General features: G+C 49.1%; 1 protein-coding gene across 2 annotated transcripts; it reads left to right on the forward strand.

Annotated features, from left to right (window-relative positions):
• The first annotated feature begins 52 nt into the window (after positions 1–52).
• Positions 53–17724, forward strand: Lamp1 (lysosomal associated membrane protein 1). Of its 2 annotated transcripts, none has more exons than XM_027938853.2 (9): positions 53–244; positions 5861–5982; positions 7875–8091; positions 8249–8407; positions 14301–14497; positions 15051–15176; positions 15939–16005; positions 16077–16247; positions 16770–17724. In XM_027938853.2, the coding sequence occupies exons 1-9, from the start codon at positions 199–201 to the stop codon at positions 16907–16909; spliced, it is 1245 nt and encodes a 414-aa protein (XP_027794654.1). In that variant the 5' UTR covers positions 53–198; the 3' UTR covers positions 16910–17724. The 2 variants fall into 2 exon arrangements, with proteins under 2 accessions (XP_027794654.1, XP_027794655.1); XM_027938854.2 differs by having other exon boundaries at positions 5864–5982.
• The last annotated feature ends 183 nt before the right edge of the window (positions 17725–17907 follow it).

Consider the following 17907-nt stretch of genomic DNA (forward strand, 5'->3'; position numbering starts at 1 on the left):
CCGGCGTCGACGCGCGCTCTCGCGATACCTGCCGGTCACGTGGCGGCCGGGCGCGGCGCCGCTCACGTGACAGGCGCCGCGGGCAGCGGGGTCTCGTCGGTGCCGGCGCCGCAGCGGCCGGGGCTCTCCAGAGGTGGACGCCGCGCTCCCGCCCGCCGGCCCACACTCCCGTCCGCCGCGTCCCGGCCGCCCCGCGCCATGGCGGCCCTCGGCGGCGCCCGGCGACTGCTGCTGCTGCTGCTTGGTGAGCGCGGGCGGGGGGCTGCGCTCGCGGCGGCCGTTGGGCGCGGCGCCATGGCGGCGGGGCCCGGTGGCGCGGAGGCCGCGGGCGAGCCTGCCGGCCCCGGCCGCCCGACTCGCGCTGCGCCCCCGCCGCCCGGGGCTTCGCGTTGCGTTCCGGCCTGCGCCGCCTGCGTGGAAGGCCGGTGCGCCGCGGGAGCCGCCCCGGGGGAGCCTCGCGGGGGAGCCCGCAGCCTGGCTCGAGGCCGGGACGCGGGAGGCCGCGGCCTGAGAAGGGCGCGCGAGGCTCAGGGTGTGCCGGCCCGCCGCGGGGGGCCGGCTGGAGCGCGCCGACCTGTGTGACGGGGCTCGCGCCTGACGCCGCAGCCCGGCCTCTGCGCGCGGGGCGGGCGCTCCCCAGCCACCCACCACCTCCCCAGCCACCCACCACCTCCCCAGCCTGCGCGCTGCCCCGGCTGGCCTCGAACTAGCAGTTATCCTGCCTCAGCTTCTCAGTCGCTGGGATCGCAGGCAAAAAGGTGTTTTAATGTTTACTTTAACGCACGACTTTACCATAAAACAACTTAAAAAAAAGGATCCTGGTTTCTAAATTTTTCTACATTAATAACTAGAACTGGGTAAAGCTGCCACTGTTGGGTATCCTTAGAAAGAACGGAGAAGCAAGAACCGAAGTTTTACTTCCTAAACGGTGTAATTGTGTAATGTCAACTTAAACATAGATGACGACTGAATGCTTTCCTGTTTCCGAATGACGTCGGCCACTTAGGAAGTTTGAAAGGTTTTTTGTGGTAACCAGTGTTACCCTCGGTAGTGGAGTTTGTCGGCTTTTCCGGTGGAGTTAGGATGGATGCACCCCAAACAGTATTCTCTCTCTCATTACTTAAACTACATATCCTGTGACCTGGCACCAGGCTACCTCTTCTGTGACTGTTTGACAAGTCTTTAGCCTTTCCCATATGTAAAGCCCAACCCAGACTTGACAGTGTGTGGCACTTACACGTGTCTGATTTTTATTATTGGTGCATATTATGCAGAATAGTGAGTTTCATTGTAGCATGATCGTACAGGCATATACCATAGTTTGACAATTTTTGTTTTCCAGCACCTCCCCTTACGCCCCAACTTTCTTTACCCTGTTGGTCTCCTGCTTTTATGACCACCCCCCACCTCCAACAGGATTGTTGTCTTTCTGCTGTGTCTGGCTTATTTTGTTTAGGACTGTTGAATTTTACAACAGTGGTCCTTAACCAATTTTAGTCACAAATTGGCTTTTTAGGAATACTCTGTCCTGCCACTTAAGGTTGTGACCTGTGCCTGGGATGGAGCTTGGGTCTTTTTTTTTTTTTTTTTTTTTTAATCTTTGCAGGTAATTGTTGCTGGTTAAGAAAAAAAAAAAACACTGGGTGGGCATGGTGGCACATGACCGTGATCCCAGCAGCACAGGATGCTGAGGCAGGAGGCTCCCAAGTTCCAGGCCAGCCTCAGCAAATTAGTGGAGACCTGGTCTCTAAATAAAACAAATATCTCTGAGGGTTTGACTCAGTGATTAAGCACCCCTGGGTTGAGTCCCTTGTACCAAAAAAAGAAAAATTCTCAATTTGAAAGAAGCCAGGACAAAATAGAATTGGATTTTTATGCAGATTAGGTTTTTTTAAAATTTTTTTGTTGTTGTATATGTACAGAAACCTTTAATTTGGTTTTATATTTTTATGTGGTGCTGAGGATCAAACCCAGTGCCTCACACTTGTTAGGCAAGTGCTCTACCACTGAGCCACAATCCCAGACCCTGCAAATCAGTTTTTTTTTTTAAGAGAGAGAATTTTTTAATATTTATTTTTTATTATTTCGGTGGACACAACATCTTTATTTTATTTTTATGTGGTGCTGAGGATCGAACCCAGCGCCTCGCACATGCTAGGCGAGCGCGTTACTGCTTGAGCCACATCCCCAGCCCCTGCAAATCAGTTTTAAAAAGAAATTTATTGGCTTCAGATAGCAGTCTCTCATTTCAAAAGAAACATTTAATAATTTAAAACATACCCCCTCACCAGGCACTGGAGAGGCAGTGTGCTCAACAGTGGTATATGCCCTGCAACCAGCTTATTAGCCCTGTGCCACAACAGAAGACTCCTGCCCTTCATTTGATGTGTGATATTGAGCGAATCAGTCAGCTTGTCTGTGTCTTAGTATCCACCTCTGTAAAATGGAGTCATAGTAGTGTCTACCTGTTAGGGTTGTCATGGTAAGCAGATTAATTGCAAAGTACTTGAGTAGTGCTTATCACAAAGTAAGTGCTTGTTAAGCCAGCATGTGATGACACATGCCTGTAGTCCCACCTCTCCGAGGCTGAGGCTGTAGTAAAGCTTGAATCCAAGCATTTGAGGTTGGCCTGGGAATAGTGCTTATTAAATAATGTATCTTTTTGATGCTTTGTCAGAGCCTGAGAATTAAAGAATTAAGTAACAGTGGCTAGCATTGAAATGAATGACTGCCCTGCACCAGTGCTCCACTGCATTGGCTACTGGAGATGCCCTCATAGCCTGGGGGATCAGCACCCTTATTTCCTTGTCAAAAGTACATGAACCGAGAGTGGGGTGGCTACTCTGTGCCAGGGTCACAGAGCTAGTATGTGGTGGAGGGGCCCCTGGGGGCTGAGGCCTCTGAAGTGCTGCTGTCCGTCTCATGTGCTTCCTGCATCTGCAGTGTCAAAAAAGGACTTTGTACAAATGTGAGTATTTTGAAAGAACAAGCCAAAGTTGCTCCTTTAAGTGACCCCTGGAGAAATAAATTCATTGGTTCTGGGTGAACAGAGCCAGCAGTCCTTGGCAGGCACTGGGCCCCCTAGCAGCTGCTCCCGCCAGGCCCTGACACTTGTCAGGTTACCTCAGGCACCTTAACTGAGGTTAGAAGCTGCCCTAAGCCAGCTGTCACAGTTAAGAAATTTTTTAAAGACTATCTTTATATACATTTTTCTTAAAATTCTGTTCTAGTGCTCTTATTTAAATTTTTCTCTCGACCAGAATTGACCTTTAGGGCAGATAAATTTCTTATTTTATTTTTTTTAGGAAGAGAGAGAAATAGAGAGAGAATTTTAATATTTATTTTTTAGTTCTCGGCGGACACAACATCTTTGTTTGTATGTGGTGCTGAGGATCGAACCCGGGCCGCACGCATGCCAGGCGAGCGCACTACCGCTTGAGCCACATCCCCAGCCCAAATTTCTTATTTTTAATAGTTCAAAATTTGTGGGCCTTTCCAGAATAAACATGGATGTTGAGTGCTGCTAAAGCTTATTTTAAATTTGTGAGTGATACCTCTTTTTTTTTTTTTCCTTTTAAAGCTTAGACTCACCGTACTTAGTAAATGAAAAAAAGGTGACTGACAGGTGACTTAGGGTGAAGTGTTTCCTAATGAAGTGCTTTGGGTCAATAAAAAGATCTTTTTTTTTTCCTTCAGTATTGGGGATTAAAGCCAGGGCTTCATGCATGATAGGCAAGTGCTCTACCACTGAGCTGCATCTCCAGCCCCAGAAGGATTTTTTTTTTTTTTTTTTTAATGATTTAGGAAACTTGGGTAAGAGCACCACTTGGTAAGAGCTGGCCTGTGTATGATCCCATGTGGGCATCCTGCTCTGTCAGACAAGTGACCTCTGGTCCTCCCACTGAGGACATCTCAGGCCATGGATGTGCTAGAGTCTGTTCCATTCTTTCTTTGGCCTCAGTGCCCATGCCTTCACCAACTGGCTTGCTGCCTCTGCTCTGGCTTTTCTGCCTTGCTGCTGTCCCTCACAGACAGGGGTAGGAATGTTCTGTTTTTTAAAAGCTTTACTATGTGGGAAATACAGTGATGAGTCTTCTAGGTTTTTAAAGTGTCGCATTGGCTAATTGCGAATGCTTTTAGGGTGACACTGCCTGAGCACCGCAGGCTATGTATGGGTCAGAAAGCAGAGCAGAGCATGCAGTAGCTACACAGGCTTCCTTCTGTGGAAGGAATCTGCTTCAGCCCCACACAGCAGCACTTCTTCAGGAGTGTAGGTGTGGTCTTCCCTTCTCTAAGGGAAGGTATGTGGTATTTCTGGGTACTTTCTTGGTTCTGAACTTGAATACCAGTTTCTCGAAAGATTTTATTTTTTTCAAAGTCCCAAGGATGAAATGAATTAGGTTCACTGGAGTTAATTTACTTTCCAAAAAAAAAAAAAAACACAGAATTTTAAATGAAAAGTTGAAGCCTCTCTTTGAGGATGCTGTTCCCAAACCGTGCTTGAGTCATGTTTCCACTTTTTAGAGTGGAAGACCAAGTTCCAGGTGTGCAGATGAATTCTCATCAGATGGGCGTACACACCCACTTGGAATGTCACATCAGACCCCAGGTGTATAAATGTCATTGGGAAGGGTGTACACAAGCTTGTAACAGCAGGGACCAGTGACAGCGTGTCATTTCTGTATTTCACTACACAGTGATGGCTGATAAATATTTGGCTTTAGAACTAGCAAAAACAAGCCATGCACTATGGCACATGCCTGTAATCTCAGCGGCCCCAGGAGCCTGAGGCAGGAGGCTTGCAAGTTCAAAGCCAGCCTTAGCAACTTAGTGAGGTGCTAAGCAACTCATTGAGACCCTGTCTCTAAATAAAATGCAAAATAGGGCTGGGGATGTGGCTCAGTGGTCGAATGCCCCTGAGTTCAATCCCTGATAACAAAACAAAACAAAAAGAACCAGCAAAAACACAAATTTGGGGCAATCTGTGTACAAACTGTAATAAAACTAGTGGTTTTTCAGAAGTACTACTTTTGTACCAGAGTGATCCGATTGCATTTGCTAGGCATCTTGATCAGTGCAGGGCAGCCTAAAGAATCCAGAGAGGAGGTTTTCAGCAAGGCCCACTTTTAGGCCAGAAAGACCCATGTGGCTTTCACCTGCCCTTTAATTTTCAGTATACTTAAGATGTCTTCGCCCTGTTCTTGTTAAGTTCCAGTCACTGTATGTGAGGACCTTCCTGAAATTGGGTAATGAGTTCAGAATAACTTCTGTTTTTCTTTCTTTCTTAGTTGTAGATGGACACAATACCTTTATTTATTTATTTATTTTTTAATGTGGTGCTGAGGATCAAACCCAGTGCCTCATGCATGCTAGGCAAGCGCTCTACCAATGAGCCGTAACCCTGGCCTCAGAATGACTTTTCTTGTCACACACTAGTCCCTGAGAAGCCACAGCAGATGGGACTTGAAATACCAGTTCAGGTCTGCAGTGAAGGGAGCTGCATGCTCTCCCCAGTGTCCCCACAAAAGGTTGTATGAGGAGTGTGATATGCTCCCAAAGCCCCACCACATCTTCACAGGCTCCTGAGGAGCCAGGAACCACGGATGCAGAGCACTGGCCTGGAAATGGACTGTAAACACCCATTGAGTGTTCTGAAATAAAGCACTAGAGTGTGTCCAGGAGGGACAGAATACCAGGTGATGCTGCTGTGTCACACAGAGCCCAGTGTAGTTCTTCAGTGGTTTAGGAGTATAGTGGAATCTCTTAATAAAATGCACTCCCACTCTAGGTACAGAAAACCAAAATGCCCCCTGGTACTTTGAGAAAGATGCCTGATTCTGTCTGTCTTTCCTGGAATCAGCAGGTGTTGTCCATGGTGCCTCAGCCATGTTTGTGGTGAAAGACGGCAATGGGACAGCTTGCATAATGGCCAACTTCTCCGCTGCCTTCAGGATGAGCTATGAGACTGTGCATGGTTCTCAGGTAGGAGATGCTGGTGCTCGTGCTTCATCTATGTGTGTGAGAGAGCGTAAGTTTAAAACTGAATCTGAGAAGCGACCCCTCATTAACGTGCCCCTTCTCCAGTGACCTGTGCTGTCACCTGTGTTTAGTACATGTGTCTTTGTGGTCTTCGCGATGACCCTTTACAGTCACAGCATGGCACTTCAGGGCACTGGTCAGCACCGCTTGCTAAGCCGCCTCCCTATTGGCAGGCTTGCTCTTCCTAATGCCCATTGAACAGCGTTGTAGGTGTGTGATGTTGCATTTACTTTGGATATAGTGTTATACTTGAAAACATCTGTATAACTTGGCTTATAGCACCTCATTACTTTGATTAAAATGTTCATCGTGTATTAAAACAACTTTTGTGTTTCTATGGGATGAGTGAGGCCTTTCTGTTTCCTAGATTGCTGACAGATAGGTAGCATGTATTTATTGTGTTTCTTCCTCAACTAGTCATTAGTGGGTATTTCACATACTCGTTCTGCATAATATCTACTCAGTAATTGCATCCCTGAGGTACATTTTATGTTCAGTTCTTGGCTGAAGCTCCATTTTTCCTTGCATACTGCCATCTGACTGTCACTGAGCTGTCAACTAGCAAAGGGCAGTAGTGGTGCTGGAGTACCAGGAAGAAGGGTGCGGTCCTCCAGCACTCTCTGTGCTCTGTGCAGCCACTTGGCCTGTGTTTATTAACTATGTCTTTGTCTCCATGTGTCTGTCCAAATTGAAGAAAACTGGAAACAAGGATTTGTTTTGTAACAACGTCTCAAGTTATAAATATTTGTCCAAGCACTTTTTAATTTCAACTTTACTTTTTTAGATATGGTCTTGGTAGTTGGATGTTGTAGAAATCAGTCCGTTACGCTGTAATTCTGTCAGTTTCTAGAACCATGTTTGCATAACCTAGTTCATTTTAATGCACATTAGGTGATTTTCCAGTTTTGCTTATAACAGTAAATTCAAACAATTCTCAAGTAAATACTTTGGTTTAAGAGATATTCTTTAAACTACAAATGTTCTATAGTAAAAATAGTAGTGGCAGAATTTCAGTTATAATGAATATGTAGCTGGTCCTGACACCCAGTAAGAATTAAGTTTCAGGGCACTTCAAAGTAACTTTATAGTTTTTATTCTGTTATAAATAGATTAAAGTCTTTTTTTTAAAAATATTTATTTTATTTATTTATTTTAGGTGTAGATGGACACAACACAATGCCTTTTATTTTTATGTGGTGCTGAGGATCGAACCCAGGTCCTGCCCATGCTAGGCGAGCGCCCTACCGCTGAGCTACAATCCCAGCCCCAATTAAAGTTTTGTTTTAATAGGAGCGAAGTTTTAAACTATGAATAATGAAGTCACCTTTCTCTTAGATTTGATTTACTTTTCTATTAACTGATGTAATCGATCTTTTTTAAAAATGAGTTTTCTTGTTTACATTAAAAAAAGTGAAGCCAGGTGCAGTGGCACATGTCTGTAATCTCTGCAGCTCAGGAGGCTGAGGCAGGAGGTTCACCAGTTCAAAGCCAGCCTCAGCAGAAGTGAGATGCTAAACAACTCAATGAGACCCTGTCTCTAAATAAAATTCAAAATAAAGCTGGGGGTGTGGCTCAGAGGTTGAGTGCCCCTGAGTTCGATCCCTTGTACCTCCCAAAATAAAAAAGAATACTTTATAGAACTATGAGGTAACTAGAGCCTACAACAATAACTAGAAGACGAGTTTGAAGGACTCCAGCTCATAGAAAAGATAGTGTATCTGAGTTGGAACTGAGGTGTAAGCCTGTCAGACTTAACAGATCTCTGTCTTTAGTATTTGAATCGCTTTAATAACATGCATTCTCATCGGGCTCTGTTGCAATTGTGTTTATTCTAGAACGTGAGCTTTGAACTGCCACCCTCTGCAGAAGTACTGAACAGCAGCTCTTGTGGTGGAAAAAACGCTTCTGACTCTAGCCTCGTGATTGCTTTCGGAAGAGGACATTCGCTGACCCTCACTTTCACAAGAAACACAACACGTTATCGGGTCCAGCTCATGAGTTTTATTTACAACATGTCAGACACATGGACTTTCCCCAACGCAAGTTCCAAGGGTAGGGATCAGGGTTGACTGCTTGAAGAGAGAGAGATTTGGGTGGGAAGATGCTGAGAAATCACTTTAGCAGAGTACTGCAAGTAGTTCAAAATTGTAGGGTTTTTTTTATTTTGATCATTATTTTTTGTTTATTTTTAATCTTGTTTTTGATGCAGAAGTCAAGAATGTTTCATCTGTAACTGACATCAAGGCCGACATAGACAAGAAGTACAGGTGTGTCAGCACCACCCAGGTCCACATGAGCAATGTGACCATCACCCTCAGCGATGCCACCATCCAGGCCTACCTGTCAAGCAGCAGCTTCAGCAAGGGAGGTAGGACGCTGACCTTGTCCTCTGGTGTTGGTCATGTGGCTGCAGTAGCTCACTTCTCGGTATCAGGTGCCTGGCATACCACATGGAGAGAATGTTTACGCAGCCAGGGATGCCTCTTTGCAGAGCTGTGCAGCAGAACTCTTCTCTTTGGAGAAGATGACCTCTGTAGATGAGGGTGGACACATCTTGATTCACAAGAGTAGAAGGTTGGAGTGAAATAAGCCAGGCACCAAAGGGCAAGTGTCATCTGATCTCAGATGTCAGTCTTGATCTCACAGGCAAGGAGAGTAGGCTGGTGACAGCCCCGGGCTCAGGTGGGGATGTTGGCCTGCAGATAGAGTGCTCCAGTTAGATCACTAGAACCCAGAGATCATTGTGCCACATGGTGATGGTGGTGACCAGTGATGCACTGTGTTCTTGAGTATTGCTGAGAGAGTGGTTTTTAAGTGTTTTTGCCACAAAGAAGAGCAATCCTGGCATAGTAGTGCACACCTGCAATCCAAACAACTTGGGAGGCTGAGGCAGGGAGACTGCAAGTTCAGGCTAGGCCAGTTAGAGACTGTCTCCAAAAGTGAAAAGGACTAGAGATGTAGTCAGTGGTAAAGCACTCCTGGGTTCAATCCCCAGTACTGCAGAAAGCAAGAGAAGGAAGGGAGGAGGGGAGGAGAGGAGGAAAGGGAGGGCAGCAGAAGAGCAAGGCCACTGGAACCTTCCCTCATGACCCCACTAGTGGGATCAGAGGCACAGAGCACTCTCAGTTCCACTCAGGAGGCCATGGATCAGCACTGCCTTTCTGAGTCTGTGTCTGACCCACACCTGTGGACTCAGCCAGTGGGCGTGAGGTCCAGACAGGTGGGTCCAAGCCACCTCTTCCCGTCTTTGAAGCATGTTGGGATTAAAATATAAATTTATGCAAACTACTTATCAGTGTCTGGCAAAGAGTAGCACATACATTTTACTATCTCCTTTCCTTTTGTATGTTTTTTTTTTTTTTCTTAAATCATTTTATTGTTACTTGAGAAAATCCTCCCCAACCGCCAGCTCAGAAACCTCTGTCACATTTCAGAAGTAGAGGATGTGTGATTGGCCTAAGAAGGGCTCACCTGGCCACTGCAGGTGGATGAAGAGAACATGGCCTTCCCTTGACCTCAGACCTGCCCTGATTGACCTTGGTTTGGCCTCTTCCCCAGTAGTCGGCTCCAAGGTGACTTGGGGGAGTGGCTAACAGGATGCTTTTTCTTGGGTGCTAGTTAGGGTCCATTGCGGTCTCGGGGTATATGCTCACAGCAGGGTGCACCCAGGCACAGGCCCAGTCCTGCTGTCTAAGGTTTGAAAACAAAAAATAAACAACCAGGTTATAAGACTCAGTGTCTGGCCAGGTACCGTGGCACACCCAGTAATTCCGGTGACTGGGAGGCTGAGGAAGAAGACTGGAGGTAGCCTGAACTACTTAGCAAGATCCTATCTCAGAATTTATTTAGAAGGAGTGGGGTGCTTAGGATGTAGCTTGGGGGACATAGAAACAGCGTCTCCCGTTGATGGGCACAGCACTGCTACCTGCTCAGGGTTTTCTGCACCTGCTTTTGCATTAGCAATGGCAGAGTCCAGTTCTCAGGACAGAACTAGAGCCTGCAAATCTAGAATATTTACTGCCTGTCACTTTGTAGAAAGGACTTGCTGACCTTTGATCAGTGACAAGAGCGTTAGTGGTAGAGCCAGGCCTGAGAAGTCCTGCCCCCCAAAGCCAGGTGTAACTGGGAGGAACAGGACTGTCACAGGGAAGTTCTGAAGGAAGCCAACTTGAGTCAGGTCTTTGGACAAACCTTGCCATGTTGAATGGTTAACAGAAGCCCCTGGAGTTTGTGGAATGGCTCCTGGCCCACTGGCGCATGCACAGGCTCACCCACGATGACACAGTGAGCACACTGAGCCTGTCTGTGTCTGCTTGGTGGGGTGGGGAGGGCGCTGCTGGCATGTGGGCACCAGTGAAGATGGCCTGTCTGGCAGTCTCTAGGAGTGCCATACTCAGTCCATGCCCAGGCAGCTTGCAGTGACCTCATTAGGCAGGGTGACAGTGTTCAGAGCAGAGAGTGTTCAGTCACGAGTCCCTGGTTATGTGGGCCATCAGAGGTCTCAGATCTGAAGAGCAGGAAGAACCTGGAAACCAGAGTCTGGCCTGATGACCTTGTCCAGTGTCTGCTACTGGCTTGGCCTGGATGTGGTGGTCACAGAATGTGGCTTGCCACCTAGCTCTACATCCTGGGCACATGTCACCTGGTGCCCTGCTTTCTTCCCCACGCAGAGAGGGCTTGAAGGGAAAAGCCGTGCAGTGGTGGTCAGCAAGGACAAGCCCTGAGACCTTGGCTGCTCTCTCTGGACTGAAAGTGAATACAAGCAGAGATAGAAGACTTGCTGTGTTTTTTTGAGGTTAATTATTTTTAGAGAGATTTTATTTTTGTAATAGTTTTAGGTTCCTAGTAGAGTTGAGTGGTTGCTGTATACCCAGTGTGCTTCACCAGCACCCCTCACTGTTCACATTCACACCATAGTTACGTGGAGAGCACATGCTTGTGAAAAGAGTCTGAGAAGAAGGCTCCTGATGCCTGAGGCCGCCACGTGTACCTCTCTGGGGGCAGCCAGTGGGGTGGACTGGCCATGTGCTCATGTTGGATGTTGTCTACCCCAGAGGATGGGCTTTGAAACTGATGAGTCATGGGGACCTTGTTGTGGGTGGCTGTCCCTGACTCGCCATCAATTTGTCCACCAGAGGATGGTCACTCAGCGCGTCCTCCCTTTAGAGAAGGGGCTAAGAACATCCATACCTGCCCTTTCATCATGATTTCTTGAGTTTGTTAAATCTGCAGGTACACATTGTGAATAAAGGAAATCTTGCTTCTTTTTCAAAGATCTTAGAGCCCTTTTTTAGTGCGTTCTAGTGGGTAATAGGGGAGTTAAAATTATCCTAAAACTTCCCAAATGTTCCACAAAAGCTGGGGTGTCCTGACAATCCAGGTCTGTCCCTCTTTTTGCCGGCAACAAGGGTGAAGGGTGGAGGAGGTTCTCTTCAGTAGGAGGAAGGAGCCCCTGGGCTTTTGGAAGCCATCTCAGTGTTGAGTCACAGCCTAGGGTAAGTCCTCGTCAGTCCAGGCCCTTCTTGCTAAAAAAAAAAAAAAAAAAAAAAAATAGTAAGCACAAACCAAACTGGGCCAGAGCGGGGCTCAGGGTAGCATACTTGCCTAGCATGTGAGAAGCCCTGGGTGCAGTCCTCCCACCACTCACTGCCTTGGGTAGGGCCTCAGCAGTGGGCAGCAAGGACTTGCTGAAGGCCAGCACTACGGGACACAAGCATAGAGGACGAGTTGACATTTGAAACACTGATCACACGACTGCCTTGTTGGCAGACTGCTTAAGAATCCTTGAGGTCTCTCAGAATTGGTCATTTCATTTCCTTTTCATATTTTTGGTTCCTAGTCACTTTTATGACTTATTTTTTGGTGTCTCTTAACCAAGTCAAGAGCTGTTCCAGGGAAAGGTCCCAGATCAATCATATGGAGTCTGTTCTTGTGTCCCCAGCCTGCTCTGAATGGTTCCTAATACATGCTGAATGGATTCATTAAGTCACTGATTTCTTTGGTCAGAAAACAGCCCCTTGGTCTCTTACCCATGTAGCTTTTATTTGACAAGCTACTAGTGGAGGAGCGAGGCCTCTGTGGCCTATTCGTCAGCAGAGCAGCGGTGGCCTTAAACAGACAGCCTCATTCATCTTGCCTTTGAACTCAACATTGTGTCGAAGGAGACTTGGTGAGAGAAAGGAAAGCACAAGCCAGGACGCACGGGTCTCCTGTTGGCCTGTGATGAGGAAAGCAGCACCTTTGCTGAGTGCTCGAGAGCCAGGCAGACGATGCTCGCCTGGGCCTGGCTGTGTAGAGAAGCCTGGGCTGTGGTCAGTTCACCTGGCCCTGGGACACTGCTGTCTGTGTATCTTCCGGCTTGGGAGGGGGGTGCTTGCTGTGAGTCGAAGGCTTCCATGGCTTTGAAGCCTTGTCATTATAAGGCTCACTCTGCCCGATTGGCCAGTGTTTTTGACTGATTTCTTAAGAACCGGGATCTCCCTCCAGACTCGCCTGAGCTGAAGGCATTGATGCTGACAGGTTCTTGTCACCTGAGGTTGCTTCTTGATGGCAGCAGGCAGGCCTGTTTGAGCACTGCTGCTCTCAGGAGGCTGTCTGGGGCCTGGATGGCGCAGAAGCCTTTGGGAGGTAGTCTGGAAGGGTGCACCCATAGCTGCCCTGCGTCCTGAGTTCTGAGGGTCCAGGACATCTCCTGTGGTGTGTGTCTTTGCAGTTTGTGTGATGATGTCTTCTAGGTCATGAGCCTTCTGCAGGGAGGGCTTTGGTACTTAGTGTATGTTCAGGGAATGAAGGATGAGGCTGGTTGATGCGTGGGTTTTGCATACATCATCCAGAGAGAATGAAGAGAGCCCTTTACCACCAGACTTCTCGAGTCCTGAGTTAAGTGTGGTTCAGTGCCGCCTTGGCCTCAGCATCTGCATTGCCTTGTTGCCCAGGGTTAAGTGACTGCAGAGCTCCAGGCAGGTTCTCTGGGCCCGGGCTGGGTCATCTCTGTTGTTCTGCTCTGTCCAGAAGTGGGTCTCACATGGGGAAGACGCTGCTGGTGAGGGAGCATTCCAGAAGTGTGCCAAGCACCACTTGGGAGGTACAGCAGGTGAAGATCTCCATCCACACCCACGAGGTGAAGCGGGGCGTGTTCTGGGGAAGGACCCCATCCTGTCCCCTGCTGCAAATATACATGGGGGTGGGATAGGAGCTGGCAACGGGAGAAGAGCTGAAATGAGAGCTTGGTTCTTCGCTCCTGGTAATAAGTGGTTCACGAAGTTCCATAGCAAATTCCTGTGGGCTCACCCACGCTGGATATTTTAGGCCACATTCTCATGACTTAGGAAAAAATGTGGAAAGGATCACATTGGATGGGAAATGTATGAACGTTGTTCTAAATTTCTTGGTTCTCCTCAGAAGTAAGGTGGTGAAGAAGTGCTGTTTGAGAGCATCGCCCATAGAGGGCCAGCTTGACTCCTGTGCAGTGATCAGCTCTCTTGCCTGGGTTCAGTCTGCCTTAGTGCTAGATGTAAATTTTTGTTAGATCACATTCTAAGGGACAGGACCATGATCAGACTCCTCAGTGTGTCCCCTCCCTACAGGCCTTTCCGTCCCCGCTGTCCTGTGAGCATACCCCTGTCCCTCACCTGTCTATCTCCGTGCCTTCCCCCTCTACCCTCTCTTTAAAGGAGGATGCTTGTCCCTACCCTTACAGCCCTGAGATAGCTGGCTGGCCTGTTCACCTTGAGTCCCTGTTTGGGGTCCTCAGGGAAGCTGCCCTGTCCCAACTGGCAGACATGGTCAGCGCCTATGCTTATGCTGCTCCACTTGCTGAGCCTGGGAGGCCAGGACCTCTGCTGTCCTCTCTGTCAGTGCTAGCACAGTGCCTGGTAGGAGACCGCTTAGAGCGAATGAACAACCAAAAGTCACATTTGTGGGGCACATGTCCAAAAAGAGGGCCTTGCACGTGTGTTCTCTGGTGACAGGCCACACGGTGGCATAGTGACCCACTGCCTTGGCTGAAGTGAAGCACCCGGTGCATAGAGGATACTCTAGCATACCCACCTGGTCTGCTCCCCTGAGCCCACTGTGTGACCTGCTTCTGTCGTATGCCTAAGAGAGCATGACCTCATGCTGTCCTCTGGGGGGCAGTCACCTCTGAGAAGAGACTAGGGGTCTACAGTGGGTTCTCAGTTCTGAGTTTGGCCTCAGGTGAGCTAGCAGTCATTACCAGAGAGCTGGGCTTTGAACTTGCACCCCCTCCAACATCCCTGCAGAGTCACGCTGCAAGCAGGACAAGCCTGAGCCTTCCCCAACTGCCCTGCCACCTGCTCCACCCAGCCCTTCGCCTAGCCCTGTGCCCGCTGAGAGCCCCTCCGTGTCCAGGTACAACGTGAGTGGTGACAACGGGACCTGCCTGCTGGCCAGCATGGGGCTGCAGCTGAACGTCACTTACGCCCGGAGGGACAACACGGTAGGGAGAGTGCATGGAGAGGGTGTTGCCCCAAGTCGGGTTCACTGCAGAGCACTGTGCCCGCCACACTGTCGGCCTACAGTGCTTGTTGGACCCCTCAGAGAGAAAGTGTCAGTCCTGGGGGGTGCACTGCATTTCCCCTGAACTGCTGACACTCATTTAGGTATCAGTTTTTATTATTCCCTGGGAGAAAGGGTGCTGGCTTGAGTTTTAAAGTGTGGCTGAGCCAGGTGTGGTACAAACACCTGTTGTCTGCATTACCTGGGAGACTGAGACAGGATGGCTTGAGCCCAGGAATTAAAAGGCCAGCCTGGGCATGCAGTGAGACCACGTTTTGAAAATCAGGTAAGAATTTTTTTAAGAAAAAAGTGTGCAGCTCTGAGGGAGTGGGGCTGGTGTAAGGCCACACCGCCCAGCATTCTGAGTGTGTTGGAAACAGTGGGAAACATTGTAGGACCTGGACATTTGCTCAGCGTTCCCTGGGGTTTGGCTGACGTGAGGTGTTAGCCTGGGCCCAGGGCCTGAGGTCGTGACCTGTTTGCTTTTCTTTCAGACGGTGACTAGTGTGCTGAACATCAACCCAAACGAGACCACAGCCAGCGGGAACTGCAGTTCCCTCCTAGTGACCCTGGAGCTGCAGAGCAAGAAGGGCATGGTCCTGGTCTTGTGGTTTGGGATGGTGAGGCTCTTTGCTCCTTCAGCATTAGGGCTGCTCACTGGGGTCTTCCTCCTGCTGCCTTTCTCATGCCCTTGCAACAGTGTCAGGCAGGACCGCTGTGGCCCACTAGCAGGGTGCTGTGTGTAAGCCCGGCGTCTGTGGTTCAGAGTCCAGAGTCACAGCTCTGCTTCCAGTGCGCAGACTCTGCCACCCTGTGTGCATCTTCCTGAGTTCCCCTCCCACTTTCTCATTGAGGCACACCATTGTTCATTTATTCTGCGGACATTTCAGAAAGACCTGTGTAGGCCTGAAAGCCAGGGTGCCTGCAGGGCACAGGTTGCTGACTAGGGGCCAGGCCACTCTTTCCTGGGGCCAGGTGCTGCCACCTATCTCCTAGCAGTGGTGATCCATGTCCTGTGCCCTGTGCTTGGAAGGAGCCATGGTGTCAGTCAGCCAGTGAAGTGGGAAGAGTGTTGGAACCACTCACAACCATCTGATGCTGTGCAAATGGACTGATTTGATAGTTGGGGCTCTTTTTTAACTGTACCCATTCAAAACAATTTTACTTTTTTGTAAGATGGCTCCTGCAAACCCAATTTTATTAGAGAATCTGAATCTTTGAAATGGTCTGGAAGGAACTAAGCAAACTTTGTGTTCCTAGAGTCATGGTGCTCCTTCAGATGATAAGATAAGCAGCTTTGTCCTAAAGCTAGGAATGTGGGAAGTCCAGTGGACCACCAGGGACCTGTGGGTTGACAGACTGTGCACTCTCTTCCCTCTCAGAATGCAAGCTCTAGCCGGTTTTTCCTACAAGGGATCCAGTTGAATGCAACTTTTCCTGACGCCAAAGGTAAGACCCCACAATTCACCAGGCCCCAGCCACTGTGGCCCTGGGGACTCAGACTTTTGACTGCTTTGCAGAGCCCACCTTCAGAGCCACCAACACCTCACTGAGAGCCCTACAGGCCACCGTCGGGCACTCCTACAAGTGCAACACTGAGGAGCACATCCGTGTCACCCAGGCCTTCTCCCTCAACATCTTCAGAGTGTGGGTCCAGGCCTTCCAGGTGGAAGGCGACAGGTTTGGGTCTGGTAAGTGGTCCTGAGGGTGGCATTCGCCGTAGTGGTGGCAGTAGAAGCGCATCAGACCTCTCCCAGTCACACTGCCAGGAGTTGGGGACGGTGGCTTCCTTTTCCCTCTCAAAGAAAACTCTGTTCTTCCAATAGAGAGATTCTGGAGAAATCCCTTCCCCTTGCTTTAGAAGGACCCAAGCTGCCTGACAGGTGGGGCAGAGGACTCCCTTAACAGAGGCAGTCTCATTTAGAAATGGAGGCTGTCCTCCTGTGAACACTTGAGTGTGAGGGGTCTGGAGCTGGGTGCAGCACAGGTGGCCAGCATGACCTGCTTTGGCACCAACCTTTCATCTTGGGGGGGAAGCACGGCTGTGGTTTCCCAGCCAAATGGAGAGTGTCCCACCCTGTAATGACTTATGTAGTGACAATTGTCTGGAGTTGAGACCTCTCACCTGGCCTCCTCTTGCCCCTCTGGCTGGGGAGGACCAGCAAGTGGAGGCAGGTCCTTTGGTGAGTGGTGTGTGGCTGTCTGTCTTGCAGTGGAAGAGTGTCTGCTGGATGGGAACAACATGCTGATCCCCATAGCTGTGGGGGGCGCCCTGGCCGGGCTCGTCCTCATCGTCCTCATTGCCTACCTCATCGGCAGGAAGAGGAGTCACGCTGGCTACCAGACAATTTAGCAGACTGGCAGGTGTGCCGCAGACAGCAGAGGCAGGGGGTCTGTTCTCGTGTCCCCAAGCTTAGATTCGTGTGGAGCGGGGCACACTTTCTGGCAAACCGTTTTCAAATCTGCTTTATCAAATGTGAAGTTCATCCTGCAACATTTACTATGCACAAAAAGAGTAACTATTGAAATGACGGTGTTAATTTTGCTAACTGGGTTAAATATTTTGCTAACTGGTTAAACGTTAATATTTACCAAAGTAGAACTCTAAAGAGGCAAGAGTGCTTTGCTAATGTGGCACGGCTCCACTTTGATTCGACTGTTAAGATTTGGTGTTGGTTTTTTCATTCTTTGCTCAGATTTAAGCCTTACAAAGGGAAGTCTCTGGTTTGAACACTTGGGCCTGGTGCAGGGTGGCTGATGGTGAGACTGGCATGCTTAGAAAATTAAACATAATAGAGCCAGGAAAGTGTTACCGTGGAGGTACCAAGGGTGAACACCTGGATGCTCAGGTTAAGCTTTTTCAGGAGGGCTGGCCCGCATGTGGCGAGGCAGTGTCCAGGCTGGGCGTGACCCTCATTGTTCCCATGTTTTGCCGCCCAAGAGCTGGCACTTTTCTAAGTGTAGAAAGGGTGTTATTTTTATTTACTTTTTGTAAAGTGATTTTCCGTCCTCTGTCGGCATTCAGGGTGATTCTGTTTCTGCACTGCGTACAATAATAGATTCACCACTGACGTCTGCGCTGCGGCTTGGGTGGGTTGCACACTGAGGGTCAGCTCACACGCGACACGCTGCCTGTAACGATGCTAATAAAAAGTCTCTTTCTTCGTCTGTCTGCACCTCGTGTCTGCCGAGCGCCACGCATGCCTCAGTGGTGGCTGCTGAGGGAGCATGCTGCTAGAGGTCTGTGGACGGGAGGCGGTGGGTACTGGCGGTGGCAGCAGCCCTGGATCGGGGCCTGTGTCCTTGGTTCAGGAGAGCTGTTGGGATAGTTAGCCTCTTGGGCAGTAACCT

Source organism: Marmota flaviventris, chromosome 4 (genome assembly GCF_047511675.1).
Source record: "Marmota flaviventris isolate mMarFla1 chromosome 4, mMarFla1.hap1, whole genome shotgun sequence".
Taxonomy (NCBI): Eukaryota; Metazoa; Chordata; class Mammalia; order Rodentia; family Sciuridae; genus Marmota; species Marmota flaviventris.

Bases quoted from the DNA above. Each gene is read 5' to 3' on its own strand.
- Lamp1 (XM_027938853.2), top strand. From the start codon at position 199: ATGGCGGCCCTCGGCGGCGCCCGGCGACTGCTGCTGCTGCTGCTTG. The intron at 245-5,860 runs GTGAGCGCGGGC...TCCTGGAATCAG, and splicing joins ACTGCTGCTGCTGCTGCTTG to CAGGTGTTGTCCATGGTGCC. The intron at 16,006-16,076 runs GTAAGACCCCAC...ACTGCTTTGCAG, and splicing joins AACTTTTCCTGACGCCAAAG to AGCCCACCTTCAGAGCCACC.